The sequence below is a fragment of the Callithrix jacchus genome, chromosome 3 (assembly GCF_049354715.1).
Source record: "Callithrix jacchus isolate 240 chromosome 3, calJac240_pri, whole genome shotgun sequence".
Taxonomy (NCBI): Eukaryota; Metazoa; Chordata; class Mammalia; order Primates; family Cebidae; genus Callithrix; species Callithrix jacchus.
The window spans coordinates 180,309,294-180,329,343 of NC_133504.1; the positions used below are offsets into that span (position 1 = coordinate 180,309,294).

The 20,050-nt window shown below is 38.6% G+C and overlaps 1 protein-coding gene across 5 annotated transcripts in view; it reads left to right on the forward strand.

The window, feature by feature from the left end:
- BOD1L1 (biorientation of chromosomes in cell division 1 like 1) overlaps positions 1–18,166 on the forward strand; it is a 64,311-nt gene extending 46,145 nt beyond the window's left edge. For 2 of the 5 annotated variants that reach the window (XM_035294038.3, XM_035294043.3), the window contains exons 16-27: positions 220–292; positions 1,346–1,425; positions 4,992–5,076; positions 5,394–5,467; positions 6,505–6,580; positions 6,663–6,697; positions 7,773–7,818; positions 10,115–10,164; positions 10,259–10,343; positions 10,752–10,905; positions 14,080–14,220; positions 16,788–18,166. In XM_035294038.3, coding sequence (XP_035149929.3) covers positions 220–292; positions 1,346–1,425; positions 4,992–5,076; positions 5,394–5,467; positions 6,505–6,580; positions 6,663–6,697; positions 7,773–7,818; positions 10,115–10,164; positions 10,259–10,343; positions 10,752–10,905; positions 14,080–14,220; positions 16,788–16,905 — 1,017 coding nt within the window. In that variant the 3' untranslated portion in view covers positions 16,906–18,166. Of the gene's footprint in view, positions 1–219; positions 293–1,345; positions 1,426–4,991; positions 5,077–5,393; positions 5,468–6,504; positions 6,581–6,662; positions 6,698–7,772; positions 7,819–10,114; positions 10,165–10,258; positions 10,344–10,751; positions 10,906–14,079; positions 14,221–16,721 lie in introns of all 5 variants that reach the window. The other 3 variants (XM_035294039.3, XM_035294041.3, XM_035294040.3) reach the window with 3 other exon arrangements.
- Positions 18,167–20,050: the final 1,884 nt, after the last annotated feature.

A 20,050-nucleotide genomic window follows, 5' to 3' on the forward strand; every position in this document is an offset into this window, starting at 1 on the left:
CGATTTACATGTTTTATATAAATTTACATTCAAATCCAGAAAAGAGACTAAAGCTTACAAAATTAGTCTAATCCAAATCTAAATATCAAGTTTTGTAGATTTTTGTTTAATTTGTATATCAACTTATTCCAAAGGTTAAAAACTAATACAATGTGCCCCCATTTCAGTTCATTTGAATCAAGATATTGTGGCCTTTAATATGGTCATTCTTAATTCCAGGTTGAAGAGGAAGAAAGGCATATGCCTAAAAGAAAAAGGAAGAAGCATTGTCCCTCTTCAGAAGATGAACTGGGTATTTATATATGTTTCTGTTTTAGACATCTTTGAAAATTATATTTTTATATCCAAAAGAGTAAGCCAAAAACAGAATTTTTGATGATAGTAACTGTCTACTTCACCAGTCTTGAGGCTAATTTGTTTCTAGACTGGCTTGGACACCTCCAGGTTTCTTTCTGGACCTCAGTCTAGAAGCTAGATTGTTTCCTGCAGAAAGCCCAACCCTGGGATCTCAGACAAAGCCAGGCTTTCTCTGTCCACACCCTGGAACCAGCCAGATGCAACTACAGTCTGTATTTTATATCATAAGCAGATGCCCTACAGGGCTAGTGAAGCACATTAGTCCAGGTGCTGCTAACACCTCTTCTGTGCTTCATAATGTTGATTTTCTCATGGTCTGTTGCTGTGCTATCTGGTAGAACTGCAGTGATAGAAGTGTTCTATATTTATTTTGTCTAGTATAGAAGCTACTAGCCACGTCACTGTTGAGCACTTGAAAGTGGTCAGTGGAAACAAAAGACTGTTTTAATTGTTTTTTATTTTAATTATTTTATATTTCAGTAGCCACATGTAGCTAGTGACTCATGTTAAACAGCGCAGTGACCTTTAAAACTTGACACAAAGGAGAAGTTCAATAGTTATTGAATGAATACATGAGAAAAAATGAAGAGTTAAATATATCATTTGGTAACAATTTCTTGAGTTCCTAATGTATTCAAGTACATGGTCTCAATTACTAAGCTATACCTCTTAGGTGGTAACTCATTTAGAAAGTTAAAGTATCTCTGGAAACTATATACACTGAGCCCTTCTCATAGAACCCACTACTTCCTTGGTATCTCATGAATATGTGGGAATTTTTGTATTTTGTTTTATGTTTTACTTTGCCAGGGCAAAAGGCAAGTGTTCAGTGCTCAAATCACATGATATTATAAATATAGAGTAACTTTTGGCTTCTCTGTATCACAGGCCTAAGAAAGAAGGCTCAAACAGTCTTAAAATAGAACTATGTATTTCATTTTTCATTTAGCTTTTGTTCCTTTGTGATTCTGTCTAAACTGATTTATAGATGATAATCCAGATGTCCTGGATTCCGGAATAGAAACAGCACAAAGGCAGTGTTCTGAAACTGAGCCACATGACACAAAGGTATTTTTTCCACATGTTAATTTTAAGTTTTGGGTGGGGGTAGGGAGGCCTAATTACAGCATTGTGAATACTTATTATAATGTTTTTTTCATTTTAGTATCCCTCTTTACATGTCTCTAATATTTATTATAAAAGGTGTATATTTTTTAATATCCTTCCAAAGATCAAATGTTGCAATTACAATTCATAAACTGCAAGATTGTCTAAATATCACAATCATTGCTTAGGTTTTTGTTCAGTAGTAGTATTGACTTTTTAAGGTTTCTAAATGATTTCTTTCCAAGTATAATGTGCCAAATATACTTGTACCAAAATATTGAAATATAGTTATATATATTACTTTAAATATTAGTACTCTACTCTCTAGCTTACCTTCTATATTAGTCTGTTCTCATGCTGCTAATAAAGACATACCCGAGACTGGGTAATTTATGAAGGAAAGAGGTTTAATTGACTCAAAGTTCCACGTGGCTGGGGAGGCCTCACAATCATGGTGGAAGGCAAAGGAGGAGCCAAGTCACATCTTACATGGCGACAGGCAAGAGGACATATACAGGGGAACTCCCCTTTATAAAAGCTTCAGGTCCCATGAAGACTTATTCACTGCCAGGGGAACAGCACAGGACAAACCTGCCCCCATGATTCAGTTACCTCCCACTGCATCCCTCCCACTACAAGTGGGGATTATGGGTCCTATAATTCAAAATGAGATTTGAGTGGGGTCACAGCCAAACCATATCACCTCCTGCCTCCAAAATCTGAGTACTCTAAGGATTGACCCCACCCAGAGCCTTTATTCCTATAGTCTTATTTTCATCTTCTGACTCACAGAAGCTCCTCATAAATTATTATTTGTGCTCTGCCCTCTCTTTTGTTGTAGGCCCAGATTTTTCATTCCCACTAGATACCTCTTCTTGGCTGTTCTTTCATTTCTGAGACTCAATACTCTAAAATTTCTCATTGTATGAACTAGTTCCATCTTCTCCTCTCTCTTTTCCCAATTTATATTTTTATAAATTGTTAAACACCTTATTCCAAAAGTATTTAAGTTCAGTTATGAGAATACTTGAGCTGACTTAAAGTTTTCTAAAATCAGACTTTAGTCTCTTTTTCTCCCCAGTAATCAATGAACTAAATAAAAAGTAGTAGGAAAGGATTTTATAGACAAAGAGGGAAAGTGGCAAATGGTCATGAATTTCAGTTGTTTGTGACCAAAGGAGGAAACAGGCTCGTACACTATCCCTCTCCCTGCCCTGTCCACAATAAAAAATCCTGAGACAATACTTCTAAATTTGAAGAAAAGCAAATTGAAAAGGTATCTTTTTATTTTCTCTTATTTCATGACTTTTTCATGTTAAATTTAAATAATCTAATTTTACTATTTTCATTAAGCAGTTTTATATACACAGTATTTTCAGTTACTACAAAAGAATCTTTTCTTACATGGAAAGCTGTCTGCAATGGCATTTATTTAATATTATGTTAATATTAGTAATTTTTGGACAGTAAGTTGAGAGTGATTTCATCATTCCCGTTGTAGTTTTCTGTGTAGTAAATATGTGCCATTTTATAAAAAGCAATAAAGTCATTATTCTAAAATGTGTGTAGTAAGACCAAAATTGAGTGAGTGAAAACTCCCAGGCACTGGAAAAGAAAAGGAAATAAAAAGTGAGTTGCATGCATGTCATCGGGATCTGATTAAGTGCTTACAGGCCCTGAAAGAGCCAGCTCAAAAACAGAAATGAGTTCATCCAATGGTTTGAAGACTTTCACACAGGACGTCTTCAGCCCACTATATGAAATAGATACAAGCGTAGATGTTCTGTCTGAAGTGAGGGAGAACACCCCAAAAACTTCTGTCTGCTCCTAAACCCCATCCAACACACACACCCAAACACATACACACGCTTTCTCACTCTCACACACGTACACATACATACACACTGTCTCTGTCACACACACAGCCCTTGAAGAGGTTCTGAACTGAAAATGGCAGTGCAGCATGAGTGTCTCAGTGTGAAGTCTCAGTGTTGATGTGTTGATAAAGTCAGAGCAAATAGGTTTCTCCTTGGCTTTCCCAAGTTAGTTGACCTTCCATCCTCGAAATCAGCACCCTCCCAATTGGATGTATGACAGGTCATCAAGATATGAGCAGAAATGGTAGAACCACTATTTATGTATGCCTTTTATCTAAAAATCTTAAAAATCAAGCTCTTCTAATATTTACTCTGTAGATTGGTTCTGGTGCCATCACTGAAAGTGAGCTCACCTCTGACATTACCTGTGAGTCATGTATTGTAATCACATGTCCTGGACCTAGTTATATCGTACTGTCACAGTACCTTAAGGGAAGCTGGGAGTCGCACAACACAGAGGACTTTAGAATGAGCCCCTCACTTGTTTGTTTCATATTTTATGACTTAATACTTTACAGATGCTCAACTAAATGAATTTGCAGAGTTTGTTAACCTTATTTTAATTGAATTGACCCTTCCAAAACAGACACTAGCTTGAGACTTCTGCAAAAATAACCACAACAAAAAAACCCCATAAGACAAAGATAATATTTGTAATGCAAGCACAAATAAAAAGAAAAATGTCTGAGCTGATTCTTCTTTTACTAGGAAGTAACAGAAGCTCTGTGTCATCCTCATTGTTAGGTAAAAAAGAATGAAGATCTAAACATATCTTATGTGAGGTAGGCCAGAAATTCCAGTGTTTCAGAAGACTATGAAATGTGGATTTGCTTTATATCCACCCCCTCCAAATCCCTGAAAGGCTACATCAAAACCCAGTGACATTGAACGCCTCCCAGTAGGGAAGTTAGGTGTAAGGGCATTTCATTATGGACCCCTCTAAAATTTTGAACCTTGAGAATATATTTATATTCAAAAATAAGTAAAATTAAAACTAATAGAAATGAGAATTTACATTACAGTTGTTTATAATGGGCCATGAAAGTAAAAGTAAAACTTTAGTTTCCTGTTTCATCTTGATCTTATTCTATTTTATGTGTTTTTGTTTATATGTTATATTAGTATTATAGTATAAATGTTTTGGTACTTCACACTGAGTACTTTCTTGTCACTAAGGGGGAATAATTTAATTGCTGAAAGATCACTGCTCCAAGTCAGCCCATCTGGATACCCAGAAATTCTCTTGGGCACCTTCCAAATTATTGCTTCCCCACATCCCTCCCCTCCACCACTCCACAAAGAAAAATAATCTGTTGTCAGTATCTGTCCATTCTTTCTTTGGAGTTTGTCTTGAAAAGACAAAATCTAAGCAGAGGGAGAAGAGCAATTTCTATTTTGCAGGAAAGAAAATGGCCTTGACATTTCATACTTGAACTTTATCTCATGCTTTTCTGCTCTCAGAATTTTTATATTTTTTATAGTCTCAATAGCAGCAATAATAGTTACATTTCAAAAAGATTTTCCAAAAAACTGTTCTATAAACGAATTAGGAAGTGTTTTGGAAATAGAAAGGCAAACTTGGGTAGGGAGGATGAGTGGGTGAAGGCTTCAGTTTGAAGAAGCTTCTAGTCTTTTTCAACTTCTCTATAGGAAGAGAACTCTGGCGATTTGGAAGAATTATCTAAAACCGGTTCTGAGACAAACAGCACTGCCTCAAGGGTCACGGAGGAAAAAGGTGAGTAAAACATCTGCTTGGATAGATTTACTGAGCCTTCAAAGCAGTCAGCATATCTCGTTTGCTTTCCCTATGTAATGAAGTTCGTCATGCTTAAGATTAATAGAGCTACGGAATCCTTTTTAATTTGGATCCTGCTATACCTAAAGTGTGCTGTTTACTAGTCAGCGAAACTAAGGCTTATTAATTTTGAGGGAAGAAACATGAAAATGGAGTGCGTGTTCTTGTGTGGCTGGAGCTGTGTAGGTCACCTAGGTAAAGGTGGGGAAGGCTGACCACGGTCACTACCAGTGAACACAGCTCTGCCTTTTCTTCAGATGAATATAGCAGCAGTGAAGCTACTGGTGAGAAGACAGAGCAGAACGATGATGACACCATGAAATCTCAGGAGGTGAGATGTGCTTTTCATATTTATTTATTCACAATTATTTAAGCACTAAAACCAAATTAAATTCGTTAAATACTATTACCTCGAGTTTCTCTTAAGTACTTTGCAGGAGCTGGGTTTTTTACAGTGCCATGGGACACCATTTCATACAGTGCATTTTATGAATGTCATTTTGATTAATTTTGTTCTCTTCATCCTTGATTCATCAAAACATTTGTTATGAGACCTACTTATTTCATGGCCAGATAGGACCAGCTCAGTGCTCTACCTCAGTGGCAGTGTCAGGTTCCTGGCCTGGCAATGCTGAGCTGCCAGGCCAGGCACACAGCAGCAAACAGTAGGCTGTCTGAGCCATGGAGTCCAGCTAGGATGGAATGGGAGCAGCAGCAGGGTTTGCAGAAGGCATGCAGGAAATGCTCAAGGGAACCTAGTTCATGAGGCAAGGTCATGGATTCCTGGAGGCTGCAGGCACAGACAGGGCATCCCCCAGCCCTGCCCACTCTAAGCCCGTAGATTTGCAGGGAGCCTGTGGAGCAGAGAATTGCAGTGGCTTGAAACTGAGCATCATAAACCAAGAGATACAGCCTGTATACTAGCCAGGTCTCAATAACCATTGCCAAATTTGCCCATCGTTAAATCTTTTCTTGTTGTTGTTCTCATTTCTCTATGTATGATACATTCAGTGGATCCCTTTATTTTTTATAAGGGGTAACATTTGGTCACAACTAACTTGGGCTAAATCCCAATTTAAATGGACGTACATATTTATTATAGAAGTAAAAGGTGACACTTTGATTACTTTATTGTCTCATAATCCTCACAGTTCCATTAATTTATGGCCATTAGTGATACTTATCAGGTTGAGGAAACTACAGTGAGAAAAGTAAATAAAACACTAAGCCCAAGGTCACGTATTCTTAAAGTGACAAAGCTAGGATTTGAGCTCTCATAGGAACTGTCAATCTGATTTTTGAGAAAACTTTGTATAATGAAGGATAAAATTATTTTTTATTGCTGTTGTTTTTTTATTTCCCCCTTAGGAAGATCAGCCAATAATTGTTAAAAGGAAAAGAGGAAGACCTCGCAAATACCCTGTAGAAACAACGTTAAAAATGAGTAGGTACTTTGTGTGTTTTCAGTTCACACACAAGAAATTTTCAAACCAATTTTCTAAGTGAGCTTTTTTTTTTTTTTTTAGAAGACGACTCCAAAACAGATACGGTCATTGTCACCGTAAGTAATTACAAAACATGACAATTTCAAATACTTGCTCTTAAACTGAAATATAATGTAATATCTAGTATTTTGAACTTTATTTTTTTAAGTATTTGAAAAGCTTTAAAAGACTTTCTTAAGTACTGAGCAGCCATTGAAACATTTTGATTAGTAGCATCTTTGTGTAAGCAGAGTTTTACTGTTCTTCATCCTGATTCTGTCCTAACTTATGAGTGTGATTATTTAAAAATTATCTAGGGATTTATCTTCCTGTGGCCACCCTTGGTTAAAATATACAAATAAACTATTTTATATGAGGATTTTGATTTTGAGATAGTGGCTTCTTTATAGAGACTTCTGAGTTGTCTTGCTATCTTACTACTTTGTGGAATTCGCTTTGACCTAAAAAATATGGAGATTTCAGTTCAGGAAAATCTTCAGTGATATTTTATGTTTGAATGTCCTTCTTTGACCCTGAAGTATATACCTACCAAGATCGTTGTATCAGGATTCCATTACCTGCATTTCAGTGGATTATGATAAGGAGGACATTACAAGGAAAGCATTATAAGGAGGACAGATGTGTGTTCACTGACTAACAAAAGCACATGGGATTTAAACCTCAACTTTGCCACTTACCCTGAGACCTGTGACTTAGGACCAGTCATGGGACCCTCTGGTGACTCAGTTTCCTTGAATGTAAAGTGTATAATGATACCTCCAGTATTTATCTCATGGAATTATTGTAAGACAAAACCAGAGAAGTTCACGTGAATTGTGAATGCATATACCAACATGTAAAATGGTTTGCCTTGGGGAATATTAACCACAGCGGCCATACTGCATTGCCTCAGTTCTCATCCTCTAGCGTCACAACAAGGAGGTTAGAGAAGATGCTTATTGGAAAGTCTGTATTTAGAAACTCAAGCATCCACATTTGCTACATATACTTAATCAATTACAGAAAATAGGTCTCAAAGAGTCTGTCTGTGTAAATAAAGATCCTATACCACCTTTACATCATTGATTGCATTTCTGTGTGATGATTATAAATTGCTGATTTTAATTTTTTTGTGTGTTTATTTAAACGTAGGTAGAACAGTCTCCACCTAGCAGCAAACTGAAAGTAATACAAACAGGTATGTGCCTACGGCATTCCTCTGTGGGTGATTTGAGGGAGGGGCAGAAAAAACTGGCCGTTGGAGAAGGTTTGGGACTTCCATTCTGCTTCTCATTGAAAGGGGTGGCCCGCTTGGTAAAAACAGTTGTCCTTGTATCTAGGAAAGACTCTATCTATTGGTTTATAGGGCCCAAGACTCAAGAATTAAGATTGTTTTGACTTTTTTTCTTCTCATTCCAAGGAGAAAAATATATTCCAAAATGTTGATAATGATTAGCTCTGGGTGGCAGAATAATGGGAGCATTCTATATTATTTGTTAATATTGCATGTATTTTCCAGACACTTTTTGCAACGTGTATGTATGTATTTTGTGGTCTAAAATATTTTACATAAAAGCAAGAAGAGCCATTGGTGAGCTCTGAAGTGTTGATATCAATCAATAACAAAGTTTAACGTAACAGCTATTTTGTATCAAATAAATAGCATGGTCACATTGAGAAAGTACATATTCTGATCAGCAAATAAAGCAAATAGGTAATATAAAATTTTTCCCACATTTAACTATGTGTGATCATACTTCATACTTTTTCTTGTGTCTTGGTAAATTAAGGTTTGTTATTTTTTAAAAGAGAGAGGAGATTCAGCACATTTGATCTTAACCAGTTTTTATTAATAATTTTGTAGTATTTTGAATCCTTGTAAGTAGAAATCTTTATGATTGCAGTGCCCTTTAAGGACTCCAATTAAAACTGTATGATTCGGGATGTTTTCTGAATTTAGGTAAAATGACCATTTTAAAACAGACCTCTTTGTTGACCTTCCTATTGGGTTGTTTTTCATCTTCATTGGTATTTTAAACTTGCAAAAAGTGCAACCACTACAGTCATTAAAAGAAGTGCCTTTGAGCTTTTGAGTGCCTGATGAATATTCCCATAATTTCAGCTTCAAGTAGTGTGTTGAACTAATCTTTATTTTTCTTACCATGATACATTCTCAGAAAACCGTAACATCTGCAGAAAGCAAATGCATCAAGAATGTAAATACATACCCTACAAACAACAGGTCATAATATGGTGTACTTTTTTAACCACCATGATGTATTTGGAGTCAAAAGAATTCTACCCTGTCACTGTACTTGTTATGTGACTCTGAACAAATTACATAAATCAAATTACTCAAGCCTGGTTTTTTCAAACTATAAGCTGGAATCATACTTGCAGAGCTACATTGAGATTTTAGAAGTTCATATTAGCCAGGTGTGATGGCTCACACCTATAACTCAGCACATTGGGAGGCCATCACAGGAGAATCACTGGAGCCCAGAAGTTGGAGGTTGCAAGAAGCTATGATCGCACCATTGCACTCCAGCCTGGGCAACAGAGCAAGACCCTGTCTCGTAAAAATAAAATAAAAGTACCTGTTAAATATCCTTATTTGAAGTGGCTAGGACACCAGAAGTGTTTCAGATTTTGAATTTATTCTGATTTTGGAATATTTGCATTTCCCAGTTGAGCATTCCTAATCAAAATCCAAAATGTTCCAGTGGCATTTCTTTTGAGGATCATGTTGGTGCTAAAAAGTTTTGGATTCTAGAACATAAAGATTTTGGATCGTCAGATTAGGGATGCTCAGCCTGTATATCATTCCGACTTGCAGTTACTGGGGCATATTGTGGGCTCCTTATATGCCTTTTCTTCTTTTTGGGGTCAGAACATTTAAGCTGAAAGGGATCATAAAAGTCTAACCCAGCCGGGCACAGTGGCTCACAACTGTAATCCCAGCACTTTGGGAGGCTGAGGCAAGTGGATCACCCAACGTCAGGAGTTCAAGAACAGCCTGGCTAACATGGTGAAACCCTGTCTCTACTAAAAGTACAAAAAATTAGCCAGGCATGGTGGCGGGCACCTGTAATCCCAGCTACTCGGGAGGCAGAGGTTGCAGTGAGCCGAGATTGCTCCACTGCACTCCAGACTGGGTGGCTGAGTGAAACTCTGTCTCACACACACACACACACACACACACACACACACACACAAAAAGTAGTCTAACCCAACTTGTTATCCTGCAGATGAAGAAACTGAAGGTCAGCAAATTTAAATAAAATCTGAAATGAAAACTTAGGTTTCCTGACTTACATTCTGATGTGATCTCTACTAGGTATTCTGATTCTTTGCTTGACTGATAGAAAATAATGATGAAGTGTATAACAATGTATTGATTCATACTGATACATTGACAGACAAGCCAGGCTGACTGTTGAAATTTAAATTCACAGTAATAAAATATTAATGCAGAGATTTCCCTTTTCTTAAAGATGAATCCAACAAAGAAACAGCTAACCTACAGGAAAGAAGTATAAGCAACGTAAGTGTTAAATTTCTTATCAAGATATGTTGTTTAGAAATCACTTTAAATGCTCAATTGACCATTCTTTCAACTTTAATTTTATTGCTTCTAGGATGAAGGTGAGGATAAAATAGTAGCCAGTGTGCGTCGGAGAGGAAGAAAACCCAAACGTTCTCTCACTGTGTCAGATGATGCTGGTATGTTTCTAGCAAATTCTTAACAAAAAGTCTTATTGTTTCAAAATCACCTTTTTAAGAGTTTTTCCTTGAGGAAAAATCCAGTGGGGTACAGCTAATATTAATATTACATAAATATGTGTGAAATAGGTCTAATCCCATGTCAGAAATGGTACATCCCAGATGCTTTTCCGAGTACATGAATTTTTTATGAACGCTGGCTGTGAACTACATATGTAAACTATCCCAAATGTGTTTGAGATTAAGTTAAACAGTTGTGAATTGCAAGTGCTGAAACAAAAAGGAAGTGGAAAACCACTTCTCTGCCTCCAAGTCCCTAATATCCTAAGTTCTAAACTCCATGACTCTCTCCCTTGGAAGTATCTTTGGTAATTGTATAATCCAGGTGTTACCCTTCTATTTGAACAGAATCCTCAGAGCCAGAAAGAAAACGCCAGAAATCAGTTTCTGAACCAACGGAGGACAAGAAAGAGCAGGAGTCTGATGAGGAAGAGGAAGAAGAGGAAGAGGACGAGCCTTCAGGAGCCACCACAAGATCCACCACCAGATCAGAGGCTCAGAGGTAATGGAGGCAGCACAGAGCTGCCAGAGGCTGTCACCAGCTTCTCCATCTGAAAACAGCTTTGGGTTTCATGGGATTCTCTTTGAACTGAATCATTCGTGCTGCAGTGGAAGTTCTTTCATTTTCATTGTTAGCAGAGGGCACATAATTTTTCTTGGAGAACACATTTTCTGTTCTAAACCACTTTGGGGATTACTTCAGAGTCTTTGCCAGGTTTTAAATGCCTATTTGGTGGAACTCAATTCAATTCTTTACAAATATTTTTTGAGTATCTACCATCCTTCAGGCATTGTGTTGAGCACCATTCATAAATGTAGACATACATAAAACGTGGTCCCTGCTCTCAACATGCTTAATTCAAACTCCAGAGAGCAGGAGGAACCAGGCTCATGCACCACCGTCCTTACATGCACCTCACCAGTGCTATGCAGTAGGTTGATCATAGGAAAGTGCCCACATTTGACCATTTTTGAGGAGGTCCATACTTGCATATATTTCCCAAAATGTGTTCTCTCAAGCCCTACTGTAGCCAGAGAACTCCAAGAAAACGAGTGCCATGGTAGATGAGTTTGGGAATGTCAGTGAATTCTCTGTCCTTCCTAGGTTACGTGTTCATTAAAATATTGAGGGTTTGCCACACTCTAAAGGAAAGAAGCCGGTTGACCTCTGTTTAAAGAAGCATTATTTGCTGACACCCCTTTTCTGTAGCTCATGCTTGTCAACTGAGCACTTTGGGAGACCAAGGTGGGAGGATCACTTGAGCCCAGGAGTTTGAGACCAGCCTGGGCAACATAGGGAGATCCCATCTCTACAAAAAATTTTGAAAATTAGCTGGGCATGGTGGCATGTGCCTGTAGTCCCCACTACTTGGGAGGCTGAGATGGGAAGATCATTTAAGCCCAGGAGATTGAGGCTGCAGTGAGCTGTAATCACATCACTACATTCAAGCCTAGGTGTTAGTGAGACTCTGTCTTTGAAAAAAATGTATTTTTTTTAACTTCTAAATAATGTGATTTACAAGCTGTTAATCTTGGTATCGTCTTGTTTTAATTTCATTATCCAAGATTAATCAAAAAGTTCAGGAAGATTTTTTTCAAAAATATCACTAACATCATAAGATAATAGTATCTTGTCTTTAAATAAAGACTTAAAATCAACCTGTTTCTAATTCCTTCAAACTTAACACATTATTAGCCATTTGTGCCATGGTTTAATTTCTCAAAGAATCAGATTTTAGAGCCAAAGGACTCTAGAAGCTCACATGGCTAAAAATAAGGTGATCTCATATTTGTTTTTTAGGTGGAACGGCTCAGATAAATAGAAAAGAAGTCACAGAATCAAAATTGGTGCTGCTAGGAGAGGGGGAGGGTGCTGAAGCCCAACGGCCCTGCATTTGTGTAGAGCATCCATCTCACCAGAATTACTGCTTCCCTCTGAACAGTTGTGGAGAGTAGGGCTCACCTCAGAGAAAGTTCCATAGGCCTTCTAGCCATCTTCAAGTGATGTCTAGAAATTGCTCTCAGGCCTGCCTTTTATTAATTCTTTAAAAGTAAATCTTATTTGATTTATATGGTTTTGTAATCACCGGAATTATCAAAACTCTTCCTTCATGCATTTTATACTATAAACTTTTGGTTTTCAAATGAATTCTTTTCTCACTAGTTTAGATTATTTGATATTGGTTGATCAGTCCCAGGGCTCTGGTGCCTTCCTAATTTCACAGATTGTCTGGGTTGGGTGGGCTCTCAGTGGTCATCTGCTATCACTAGCCAGTGAGTACCTGAGTCACTGCACCTGCACCTCCTCTGAAAGGGTCTTCCTGTTTTTGCATGGATCTCAGTGGCAGGGAAAGCTACATCCTCCTTAGCGTTCTGACTTGTTGTGTTCAGTAGAAGCTGTCCTCCCTCTAGCTTCCACTCTTGATTCTAGTTCTGCTTTCAGAACCTTGTGTATAATTTTCCCTTATATATTTGAGGGCAGCTTTCAGGTCTTCTCTTCTTGCTTTTTGATCCCCCTCATCATCCCTGTTTGTTCTCCTCAGTTGCTTTTATCGTCTTTTAGAAGCATATGTGTAGCGGGGCACAGTGGCTCTTTCCTGTAATACCAGCTACTCAGGAGGCTGAAGGAGGAGGATTGCATTAGGCCAGGAGTTCAAGACCAGCTAAGCAACGTAGCAAGACCCTGTCTCTAAAAAAAAAAAAATAATAATAACAATAATAATAATAATAAATTTAAAAGGCCACATGCCGTGGCTCACATCTGTAATTCCAGCACTTTGGGAGGCCAAGGCTGGTGGATCACTTGAGGCCAGGAGTTCGAAACCAGCCTGGCTAACATGGTGAAACCTCGTCTCTACTAAAAATACAAAATTAGCTAAGCATTGTGGCAGACTTCTGTAATTTCAGCTACTTGGGCAGCTGAGGTGGGAGAATTGCTTGAACCTGGGAGGTGGAAGTTCCAGTGAGCAGAGATTGCACCACTGTACTCCAGCCTGGACAACAGAGCAAGGTTCTTTCTCAAGATAGATTAGATTAGATAGATCGATAGATGATAGATAGATAGATAGATAGATAGACTCTTTCTCAAGATAGATAAACAGACAGAAACAAACTCTATACCAAGTGTGGTCTAATGAATCTAGAAGAGAATTGTTTTACCTTATGCTCTGGATATTGTTCTTCAATGTGCATCCTCATTACTGAGTTGCTTGAAATTGAACAATACACCGGCTAAGCAAGTACCTTTTTTAGAGGTTTTACTGTTAAATCAGAAATTCTTACCTGGTTCTTGTGCGGTTGACTCCTTGGGCCTTAACACTTAGCCTTGTGAATTGTGCTTTCACTAATCTTGGCCCTTTATTCTACCCTGATGTGTTCTTTTGTGGTCTTTATTTTGTCAGCCAATATATTTTCTATTTTCACAGATTTTTTTTTTTTCTAAATCACAATAAAATATCATGCACAGTATGAGCAAAGATAGTATCACACAAGCCACGGCAGTTGTAGATGACATTAAGATCAACCTCTGAGCAGTGGTCAGGAAAGCCAGCCATTTTTCTGATTTCAGTTCCTATTGTTCCGACTTGCCCACAAGGAGCCTCCTATTTCCTAAATAGTTCCAGGGACTGGAGTATTCAGTGCTACCATTGCCCAGTGTTTCTATAATCTGTTTCAGAAAGCAACATAGCAAGCCACCTGCACGTGCAGCATCCAAACTTGGCAGCCCAGACACAGTTTCTCCTAGAAATCGCCAAAAATTAGCAAAAGAGAAGTTACCTACCAGCGAAAAAGTTAGTAAATCTCCCCCATTAGGAAGGTAAGTCCCTGCTCACACTTCAAGTCATTTTTAATCCCCTAAGACTATTTTTGGTACAGTAATGCTTTCTTCCTGATTTCCTTTAAGATTTTGTCTCATCAAATAACAGTCTTTGGGGATCGTTGGTTTCCAAGAAGAATAGGAAGGGCTGCAGAAGGTTTCTCTGTGGCCTCACCCGTCTGGCCTTGGCCACAGTGGACTGCCACACAGGCTTGTCCTTGATACCTGTGAGCCTTATTTGCCTTCTCTCATCCACCAAGACCAAAGGCAAGGCCGTGTGGTAAAGCATGTAACAGCCCAGAATCATTTCTGTTTTAGCTAGAGCATTAGACAGGCGATGAGGTAATAAAGCTCCCTCTTTCAGGCACAGCCCCTGCTAGCTGACACCTTTCACTGCAGTCTTAGTCTTACTGCTTCCCAGAGGTGGTCCTGAGCCTGCCTTCCTTGCCTTTTCTTGAGCTAGTGAGGAGTGTCCTCACCACCAGCAACCCCCCGTAAGTCCAATCCTTTCTATCCTGCTTCAGCCCACTTTCATCTCTTCTTCTTTCTGCACTTCTGGTCAGTACTGGGCACTGGAGATGCCACATAGCATTGGTTCAGTATATGCATTTTATTTACCCCTCTGCGCTCTAAGTTTCTCTCTTGAGATAGGAACTTGTCATAATTTCTACACATTATCATATTCAAAAATAAAAGACTTTTCACTGCACACAAAAACTATTTTGACCTCTTTTACCACATTTTCATCTTCATAGCATACTTGTATGTATGTGCTGTTAGTATGTATGTGCATGTTTTCCCCATGTTGAAAGCAAACTATAGTGCCAGGCACTTTCATATACATGCTCTCATTTAACACTTATTCAGTGAATTGTAATAGTTACCCTTATTTGATATGTGAGGGAAAGAATCTCAGGAAGGTTTGCATGCATACTACTCAAAGTTGAAGATGTGGTTGAATCACTTTAGGTTCTTGGTAAAACGCAGATCCTGGGTGTGTAAGTCTAGCATGGGGCCTGAGAGTTGGCATTTCCAACAAGCTCCTCAGTGACCAGTGCCCCTGGTTCACAGACCACATTCTGGGTCGACTGGAAGGGCCTGGATAAGCTACGAAGCTCACATGGCTGGGGAGAAGCAGCCTGACTCAGAGCTTCTGTCGGCTACCACTTGGCCCCCAGCACAATGCTGCACACGACACCTTCACTGAAGAGGTGTTCATTGAGTGGCTGGTGGCTTTCATCGAAAGAGTTTGAAATGGATTATCAACAAACGCATTTACAGTCATTGTTGACACATTCCAAAACCATATCATCTGCAACAATTTTTGACTCAGTTTGAGGTTATTTACTTTCGCTGTCAAAGAAGGAATGAAAGACATGTCTTCATATCAGTAGAGTCCCATTTCTCCGTCTCCTGCAATTTTGGTTCCCCAAGTCTTTTATTCATTGACAGGACATTTACTGCCTGCTTGCCATGTGTTGGGTATTGCACTAGGCACTGGAATTAAAAAAATGAATAAATCTCAGCAGCTGCCCCAGAGAATCATCGTGTCTAGTGGGAGAGATCTATGTGTGTAGACTTTCAGAATTTTTTGGCAACAACCCACTATAAGAATGTCTTGCAATATATCTGGTGCTCACATTCTTGCTACTGTAACTGAAACAAAACTTTCATGAGTCGAATTTAATACATGTGATACAAGTGGTATTTTTAATATGTTTTAAAATACCAATTGTAACTTGCAGTTTGAAAAAACACAGCCAATAAATGCTGTGGTAAAGACCTCAAGTCTTCATATCAGTAAAGTTGCATTTCTCTGTGGGGGTTTCCAAAGATGGGACATCTTGCTCTGTGATGCAGAAGATGCAGGACTACAGTCCCAGGTGGTGCACAAGTAGAAGGCAGAATTATAAAGAGCTCTGTGTTCTATGCTGTGGATGATTTTCTCCTGAAAGCATCAGAGACCCAAGAGAAACTTCATATATCTCCAGGACAGTAACATGATTAATTGGGGTTTCCAACAAATAATTTTAATCACAGACTAGATCAACAGGGAGATGCTGGTGACAGGAAGATTGGCTAGAATGTTCTTCTGAAATTCCCGTGCCTTTTCATCACAGCTATTTTCTGTAATATTGTGCTGTAAAACATGATCTTGCACTTGGTCAGACCTAGGTTGCAATCCTGCTGTGTTCTTGCTAGTTGATTGAACTAGGGACAGTTTATATATTGGTGGGACCAGCTGTTGATGTCTTTGTTTTATAGATAAAAGAACTAGAGCCCAGAGAAGGAAGTGGACTTGAGCACCATCAGCACCTAGAATGTGGAACCAGAGTGCAGGCTTCAAACTTCTCTTGCAGTGTCCTGTGTTTGTGTGTGAGGTTGACAGCAAATCACGAGTTAGCTCAAGCTCTTTGCAGAATAGCTCCTTTTCCTGTATAAATGTTACTGGGTTTTTCTCTTCTTAGCTGTCAAGTTCAAAACTCTTCTATTTTTTTAAGGAACTCACAAGTTACTGAAGCAGCTGCTTTTAACCCTCACCATTGCCTTGACTTTGCTTAATGCAGATCAAAGACACAGCTCTCCCCTTCTGTCAAGCGCAAGAGAGAAGTCAGCCCTCCTGGGGCCCGAACAAGAGGCCAGCAAAGGGTGGAGGAAGCCCCCGTGAAAAAAGCGAAGCGATAATCCCGACCACTGCTGCCCTAGGCTTATGGAAGAACATAGTGGAGAAGAAAGAGACATGCCTTGGTGGCCGTAGGCTTCTCTTTAACCAGGAAAAAGATACGCATGTGCTATAAGTCCCTAGGTGCAAGCTTTTTCTTGTTATGTTTTAAACAGCTTTATAAACTATTGTTCATAGAAGATATTATGTACATTTATTTCAGATAAAGGACAATAAGTTTACTTTGTATCTGAACTCAAAACAAAGTAGTTGTATATTTTAACACTCGAAATTGGGATTTCCCAATGTGACACATCATTAATGCAAACCCTTCCAGCCCAACAGACACCAGGCTGCTTACTGGTAATCTGTGTATAGTATATAAACATGTAAAAATAGGTTGTATTTTACTCTATGTATGATGCTAATCAATGAACATTTTATTTATTTTACAGAGAAAACTTATCTGTGAACTTTATTATATATCTGTTTATTTTACTTTATTATTTTTTTTTAATAAAAAAAGGGTTTTAAATGCTATGCAGTTATTAGTAGAAAATTTTTTAGGTCTCTGCCTGCCCTGTAACTACCTTAATATGATCTGGCAGAAACTCGCATGTATCCAAGTAAAGTAGTTTAGCTAAAGAAAGGTTCTCCATTGCTTTTCTGTTCACAGCTGTGACTCTGTTTTTTAAGAATGTAACTTGTTTTTAGATTATACTTGCATCTGTGACTTTCCTACCAGCCCCACTGACATAAAACAGGTTCTGGTTCAGGTAAAGTTGCATCCAGTCACTGCAGCAGAAACCCCTCTGTTGGTGTTCATTCCTCTTCTCTGTGCTATTCTGAAGCTTCTACCAATACTCTTTCCATATTGTCTTTTTCAGTGAAGAGAAATGCATTGAAGATTAGGTCACTCCTGTCTACTCAGTTTCAGGATTTTACGTTGTTTTATACACAATTATTTCAGTATAGAAACTGGCTTTGTTGCCACGTGTTTTATTAAACATGTTTTAACTCTCATACGAGCAAACTGTCCAACTTCAGTTTTTCATAAGATTAAACTTCTTACGATCAAATTTGTCTCTTGCAATGAGGTGATGAGTTGCCAAATAATTGAGATTATTTTAAAATGTTTTGTTCATATTCTTGTTTTATAATTAAAATTTACATTCAGTGTGGGTTTTTTTTTATTTTGACTCTTAATGTAAGGTGGATATTTCTGTCATTTTACATGGTTTCTTACTGAGATTTTATATATAAATTATAAAATGTTTACCAAAATTTGAGTGGTAAGAATTTTTTTTATGTGTATTTTAAAATTTGTCTGCATGAAAACCATTTCTTCTCTCTAATTGGTCTTAGATGTATCGTTCCATGTTCACATTCAAATATGGGTCTGTGATGGCCTTTCTCGGTAGTACTGAACTTAGTAGAACTCAAATATGGGTCTGTGATGGCCTTTCTCGGTAGTACTGAACTTGGTAGAACTCAAATATGGGTCTGTGATGGCCTTTCTCGGTAGTACTGAACTTGGTAGAACTCAAATATGGGTCTGTGATGGCCTTTCTCGGTAGTACTGAACTTGGTAGAACAGAAAGTCCTTTGGAGACGAGGAACACGAGTTTATCATTTTTGTGTATGCAGATGAGTTTTAACCAAAGCTCAAAAATCTAAAGTGATTTGTCTTAAGAAATGTAAATCAAAGCCACAGTGATGTACCGTCTCACACCAGTTAGAATGGCGTTTATTAAAAAGTCAAAAAATAACATGTTGGCAAGAAAAGGGAACACTTATACACTGTTGTTAGGACTGTAAATTAGTTCAGCTCTTGTGGAAAGCAGTTTGGAGATTTCTCAAAAAATTAAAATTACCATTAAACCCAGCAATCCCATTACCAGGTATATGCCCAAAGGGAAGTAAATTGTTCTACCAAAAAGATACCTGCACTTACATGTTTATTACAGCACTACCCACAATAGCAAAGGTAAGGAAGCCACCTAGGTGCCTGTCAACAGTGGATTCAATGAAGGAAATGTGGAACATGTACACCATGGAATTCTATGTAACTATTAAAAGGAACGAAATCATGTCCTTTGTAACAACAATGATGGAGCCGCTGGCCATTATTCTAAGTGAATTTATGCAGGATCAGAAAACCAAATCTAGAATTTTTTAAAGTAAGAAATGTAAAAAGTAAAAGGGTGGAGTCTGAACTAGTTTTTAGGGTTCCTGATTCCTTTGGTCACAGTCTTTGCACTGGTCAATTTTAGGTTGGTTCAGCAGCAGTGCATTCTGAAAACGCATTACTGTGACACTGATGTTACCCAGTTTAGTAATGGCTGCTGTGGGCATGACCCTGTAGGAACCGAGTCGTTGTAGTGTGAAGAAACGCTGCCTCTCGATGAAATTGGAACTAAATAGTGGAATTACATGAAGAATTTTAAGATGGGGAAGTCAGCTAGACCATATGCCTTCCAGTGGTTCTAATACCACTGCTTATGGGACTTTGGAAATAGGAGGAAGCAATTCTTAGTCGTCACAGTGATTTGCTACTACTAGTATTCAGCAGAAGGAAGGAGGTCAGGAATGCAAAACATCCTGCAATTCACAGGACAATCCCTGACTCCAAAAAATATATATATATATCCAGTCTAAAATCCAGTAGCTTCCACTAACCCACTGAGAAGCACTTGCAGACCATCTCCAAGTTTAACATTTCCCAGGCCTCGGCGTGGTTACCACTGCCACGGCCTCACTGCTTCTCTGTGAGCAACCCGAGCAAGAGCCCACCTGCTTTTCCCAGCCCAGAGCTGAGACAAGGCTAGAAGGATCACATAGGACTTAGTGAAGGTAGCAGAGTGTCTTGTGACAGAGGGCGATGTGGCTCCCGACAGTGGCTAGGTCCTCTTCAGTTGAAGTTGGTCATCTACAACCACAGTCCTTGCCTGCCTTCTTCAGGTCCCTTTCCTCAGGGTGGTACCACTTGACCCCTACCACCTAGACTTTACTTAAATACTAGAATCTACTAAGGGCTACCATAACCACGCCAATTAGGGATGGTCATCCGGTAACACTCTTCTTCCAAGTGAGATCTCATGGCAAGTTGGTGGCAACTCAGACTGAACTCTTACCTTCTAACCCCCCCAGGCCAGGATTCTTTATATG